This window comes from Macaca fascicularis, chromosome 14 (assembly GCF_037993035.2).
Source record: "Macaca fascicularis isolate 582-1 chromosome 14, T2T-MFA8v1.1".
Lineage (NCBI taxonomy): Eukaryota > Metazoa > Chordata > Mammalia > Primates > Cercopithecidae > Macaca > Macaca fascicularis.
The window spans coordinates 118,208,171-118,213,805 of record NC_088388.1 but is presented as its reverse complement, the minus strand read 5'-3'; the positions used below and the strand labels follow the sequence as shown (position 1 = coordinate 118,213,805).

General features: G+C 56.7%; 1 protein-coding gene across 1 annotated transcript; it reads right to left on the bottom strand.

Moving 5' to 3' along the window:
• Positions 1 to 1,361: 1,361 nt before the first annotated feature.
• On the bottom strand, positions 1,362 to 4,161 carry RNF26 (ring finger protein 26). The gene has a single exon (XM_005579918.4). It carries the CDS (start codon positions 3,559 to 3,561, stop codon positions 2,260 to 2,262), a length of 1,302 nt encoding a protein of 433 aa, XP_005579975.1. The 5' UTR covers positions 3,562 to 4,161; the 3' UTR covers positions 1,362 to 2,259.
• Between the last annotated feature and the right edge of the window lie 1,474 nt (positions 4,162 to 5,635).

Here is a 5,635-nt window from a genome sequence, read left to right as displayed (position 1 = left end):
ATTCAAAGATGCCAACTAAACCACATAGGGGCTGCCTGCACCACACATGCCCCTGCCCTGATCCAACAAAAAAGAGCCGAGGACTTTCGTCTATGACTGCCCTGGCTGCTTGCCTGGTCCCCAGATGACTGGAAAGCTATTGCTCTGTAACCCGAGTGAGTGGCCTCCCTGGGCGTCTAGAGGTAAGTAGTTTCTGAGATGACCACAAGGGGGTGCCCTGGCCCCAGAATGCCGCAGGGATACTGGGAAGCTTGAGCTCCTGACTATGGGTGGTGAGGGGGAGGAGGGGTATTGAGGTCGGCCAAAGGAATTCCAGATGCAGATGGAAGAAAAGGGGAGTCCTTTACTCCCAACTCAGGAAGTTTATCTTCTATCATAAAATGTTTATCCCCACATTAAACAGAGACTGGAAGGAGCCGGTCCTCCCCTTGCTCAGCTCCCTGTCCTGGATTGAGGGAAGGAAAGAGCAAGTGCCAAACCCTCCCTAGGCCTCCCAGTTCTGAGGTGGAGATGAGGAGCCCTCCCCCACTGCTCTGGGCATAGCCTGGGTGGGCCGAGCCACTGTGTCTGAGGCTAGCCACAAAGCCCCTCAAGGCTCCCCCACCCGGGGGGCCCACCTCCAACCCAATGACTAACAAACCAGGACTGCCCAGCCCCATCTGCACAGCCTCAACCCAAGGAAGGGGGGCCTCTCCTCAGAGTTCTTCCTGAGCTACCGGCGCCCCCTTCCTGAAGGCAGTCCCAGGCACTGTGGTCCCAGACAGAACATACAATTATGGGGGAGTGCCCCTGCTCTTCCGCTGGTCATGTGAGGGCAGATACGGCCAATGGGGACTGAGCCCAAATGTGAGCTAGAGACAGGCCTCAGGCAGCCTCCATCAGGAGGTCCCGCAGCCACACTCCAACCCAGCCCTGCACCAGACCCCATGCTAAGACACACAGGGACACACACCAGCTCCTCCTGGGATCCAGGCAGCAGGAACCCCATGCTCCCTCCCAGGAAGACTGGCCCGGGGAGGGGAGGGGCTGGGAAGGCTGACTCAAGCGGTGAGATGGTTCACATTCCTCTCTACAAGGGCTTAATTTGGGCAAAAATAGAAAAAATACAGAAGGCTTTTCGAAAGCCACGTGTGCAAGGGGACAAATCAGAAGGGATGACAGCTCACAGAGCCACGCCTGGCATGCACTCTCCCCATGACACAGTCTTCCCAGCCTATCTTAGCTCCTTCCCTGTCTCCCCCGCTAAAGCCCAGGTACTCCCACAGCCCACACTTCTGACTCCGGCAGGGCTGAAGGACCCTGATGCAGGGTCTGTTGCCTTGACCAACTGCTCCCTTGCAGGGACGCACAAGAGACTGTCAGAGCTGTCAAGATAACTTTATTCATAGGAAACTGGGCCAGAGACCCCTCAGGAAGCTGCAAGCCCCTGGGCCCTGGCCCCTTCTGTATTTGGACCCTAGTGAACTGTGCACAGTCTGCCCTCTCCAATGCCAGGGAGAGACAGAGAGGAATGCCATTTTTCTGTGTGATGTGGGAGTGAAAGGGGAATGAGTAGAAATCTGGTTATCCCTCCTGAGACTTGCAGTGAGCTGGGGTGCCAGAGAGCACATGGTCCCAAAGTCAGGTGCAGATGCATCCCCCATCCCAGGGGTAAACTCGTGAGCCCAGCTTTTGGATCAGGTTGGGAGGGAGCCTCATCAGACGATGACAGGCAGAGGTGGCTCTGAGGGTACCTGAGAGATACTAACCCCAAAGCCTACCAGGGCACAGGGGCTCTGGCTGAACACAAAGGTTCAAGATCATCCGAAGGCCCCTGAGTTGCCAAAACACCCAAATAACACTGATATGTTGTGGCCACAAAAGCTGGGGAGGAAATGTGAAGGAGGCAGGAAAAGGACCTACAGATCTCCAACAGAAAAACCACAAGCAGAGAGGGGTAACCCCAGAGGCAGCTGGGTGGGCCCTGGGCAAGCTGGAGGAGAGCCCACAGCAAACAGTCTCAAGGCCCTTGCATAGTGACATACTCACCACCCTCAGCATCGAAGGGACCCACTGGGTAAGGAGAAGCTATGTTATCCTGCCCCCACCCAGATCATAGTCTTCCATCTCAATGTCCTGGATGTATGGCTTGGAGGCTTGGCAGGACAGCCACAGGGGTAGGAGGGATTCAGACCAGGACCCGGAGATGAGCTGTTAATGCTGTCCTAGCGTGAGTGCCTGCATGGAGCGTGGAGGGGTGGGCAGGTAGGGAAGGAGTCTTCAGAGGTAGACATTGAGGGTCTGCAGGATGCCCCGGCGGCACAGCGGGCAGTTGCGGTGGTAGACGGGGTGGCGCATCAAGATTTCAGTGCAGGCCTGGCACAGGCACAGATGCCTGCAGGGCAGGAGCAACACCGTCTTGCTCTGGTCCTGGCAGATGACACACTTCTTCCGCTCCTCTTGCTCCTTCAGCAACTTCCACGGGTCTTGCCCGCCTGGAGGCTCCTCATCGTTGAGCCTCTCTCGGCCCCTGGCAGGTGTCGCTCTGATGGTCCTGGCCTCCTCCTCTTCTGCCTCTGATCTGCGCCCCGCTTCAGGAAAAGTGTCCTGTCTCCGGGTCCTAACTGAGAACACCCTCATAGGGTCACCCTGGGGGGCTCCAGGTGCCCCTCCGCGGTTCGGCCAACTCGCCAGCTGCAGGCTGCGGCTCCAGACTCGGCGCCAGGCCTCTGAGCCCAGTGCTAGGCGAGAGAGCCGCATGACATCCTCTCGAAGACGGTGGTAGGATGGCCGGGCATGGAGCTGGCTGAGTGCCTGGGTAGCCAGTCTCAGGGTCAAGTCCGGATGCAACACAGTCACCGTCACTGCCAGCACGCAAGCCAGCAACACCAGGCCAGTGAGATTGACAAGCACAAAGCTGGCCAGGAGGCGGGCAGCTGAGGCCAGCAGCTCCAGGGCTAGTTGGCAGGGTGTCCAAAGGAGGATGGCCATGGCCACAGCACTGCTGGAAATGTGGGCTAGGAAGGCAGCCACTACATCCGTCATCCTCCACAGAGGCCCGGTCACTGTATCCCAGAGGGCCAGCACCAGGGAAAAGAGGTTCTGAGTGCCGATGAGGCAGATGTTGACCAGGCTGTTGATCACATAAGCCACCAGGCTCATGGCAATGGCACAGATGTCACAGGCCTGGCGCAGCAAAGCATGGCCATTGGAGACCACACTGAGGACGCCCCGGTGCAGTATTTCCCTGCTCCGCAGTGCCCCGTGAGAGGCCAGGTGCCCCAGGAGCTTTAGGCTCTCCAGGCCAGAGCAGCAGCTATAGAGCAGGGTACACAAGGCCTGCAAGCCCCCACATGTGAACCGGACCACGGCTTCGATCAAGGCCAGCAATGAAAGCAGGACTCCGCGGCCCAAGTGCAGAAGACTAGTCAGTACCGTGTGCGGCAGGTTGTAGACGAAGGCCAGGAGCCAGGCCAGGGAAGCCAGGAGGGAGGACACCAGCAGGAAGTTGAGGTCCAACACCAAGGTCAGCACGTCCAGCACCAGGCCCACCCCATTCACTACCAGGTACACTGCCTCCATGATAGGGCTATGGAGGTTAGTCCAAAAGAAAGTCTGGTTCCTCGGTGTGGGGTTGTCTAGGTTGTCAATATTTTAGGGGGTCTGGGATTAATTTGGAAGGAAAATGAGCAGTCTCCAACACAGGCGGTACCAAGAATCTGAGGAAGAAGTGGGTAAGAGGGAAGAGGAGTCTTGGTAGAGGGAAAGGGGGCCAGGTGCCAGTCCAAGAGTCCAGGTTTTGAAGATGGGCTGTTTGGGAGGGAAGAACCCAAACATCTCCAAAGCGAAGGCGAGCCCAGGCCGTAGGAGCGACCTCAGCTTTGGATGCCTGGTGTGGCGAACCACGGCCGGGCAATGGGTCAGACCGGGAGGAGACGGGGAACAGATGGAATGGGATCGGATTGGATCGGATCGGGTCGGGTCGGGTCGGGCCGGGGCCGGGTGGGGTCGACGCAAGCTGGGCGCGGGCTCGCAGTCCAGCTACGCAGGTGCCCCTGTCCCCGCCCGGCCCCCGTCCTCCCGTTAGCGGCGCTTTGCACCCAAAAGGGGAGTGGGAGAGGCAACCAGCTTCAGCAAACCCCAAGCGCAGCCCCTATTCCGCTGGGCGCCGCCATCTTGTGTGCAAAGGGGTGGAGCCAGAGGGATGACGAGGAGGGAGGGACGACAAACTCCAGCCAATCGGTGAGGGCCAAGCGCAACAACGTCAATCACTCATTGGTCCGTTTGAATGGCGCACGAACGTATTTACTTTCCGAAGGGAAGGAGCGGCGACAGATTAAATCCCCTCCCCCTTGAGGCAGGGATTGGCTCGTTGACGGGCAGCGTCGGAATACGTTCTCCTAGCCCCGCCCTCTAAAAGAGCAAGGCCTTGGACTCCCCTTAATTTGGGAGCTGTTCTTTCTCCCGGCCTCTGAACGCGAGCTGTTTTTTTTGGTTTGAGTCCGAGGTCACTGCCTCTGGGCTGGGCTTTGGAATAGCACCTCCTTCGCAGCCTGTTCAGATCCGTCTCCTCATTCTCCTCTATTTATTCATCTATTCTATCATTTGTTGAGCTCCTACAGTGCATTGAGGATACAAAAAATTTTAAGACAGTGCCTGAGGTTCACAAGGGAAAGCGGATTATTACAGGGGATTCCCAAACTGCTACTCCAAACTTTCCGCACCAGGTTTTTCAACATCTTGGAAGATTACTTCATTGTCATTGAGAAAAGGTGGCTGCAGATTTCGAAACAGCTCAGCTTGCTACCCTGGGCCTTCCTACCCTAGAGTGCAGTGGCGCGATCTCGGCTTACTGCAACCTCTGCCTCCTGGGTTCAAGCGATTCTCTCCTGCTTCAGCCTCCCGGGTAGTACAGGCGCCCACCACCTCACCCGGCTAATTTTTGTATTTTTAGTAGAGACGGGGTTTCACCATGTTGGCCAGGCTGGCCTCCAGCTCCTGAACCTCGTGATCCAGGCGCCTCGGCCTCCCGAAGTGCTGAGATTACAGGCGTCAGCCACCAAGCCTGGCCCTGCCCTTTTCTTTAATACTCAAACAATAGTCAAAATATATTTGAAACCCCATCCCAAATATATTGGGAATCCTGGGATTTTCTACTAACTCCAAGGATACTTAGCGGACTCCTAGCGGACTTATCTTTCCCCTGGTTACCTTTGCTGAATTTCCTACTTGGGTTGAATTCTCCATCTCCACTCCTGGGCTCCTCAAATTGTCCATCCCCCTTCACTCTGCCCTGAACACTGCCTCGGAGTCCTTCATTCTCCAAAGCATCACTGATAAGAAGCTGAGGTGTGCAGCAAACCTTTACTGAGGCCGTGGGGTCGTGGTAGGGGCTACGCTACGGTGCAGAGGAAGGACTGCAGGCGCTGAAACTCCTCTGGCTTCTTCCTACCCTTTCTCTCTCGCTGCTCTCAGGCCCTGCCCAGGTTATGGTTTGTTGTGTTGTGATGTGTTGCTGATGTTTTTATTTGCCCACTTGCATCCTCCTGCCAGTGTCAAATCTTGGAGAATGTGCCCACTTCCCTTTCAAGACACTTGATCCCATCACCCGTACCATCTCCTCTTCAGGGATCTTACTTGTCCAGTGAACACTGTG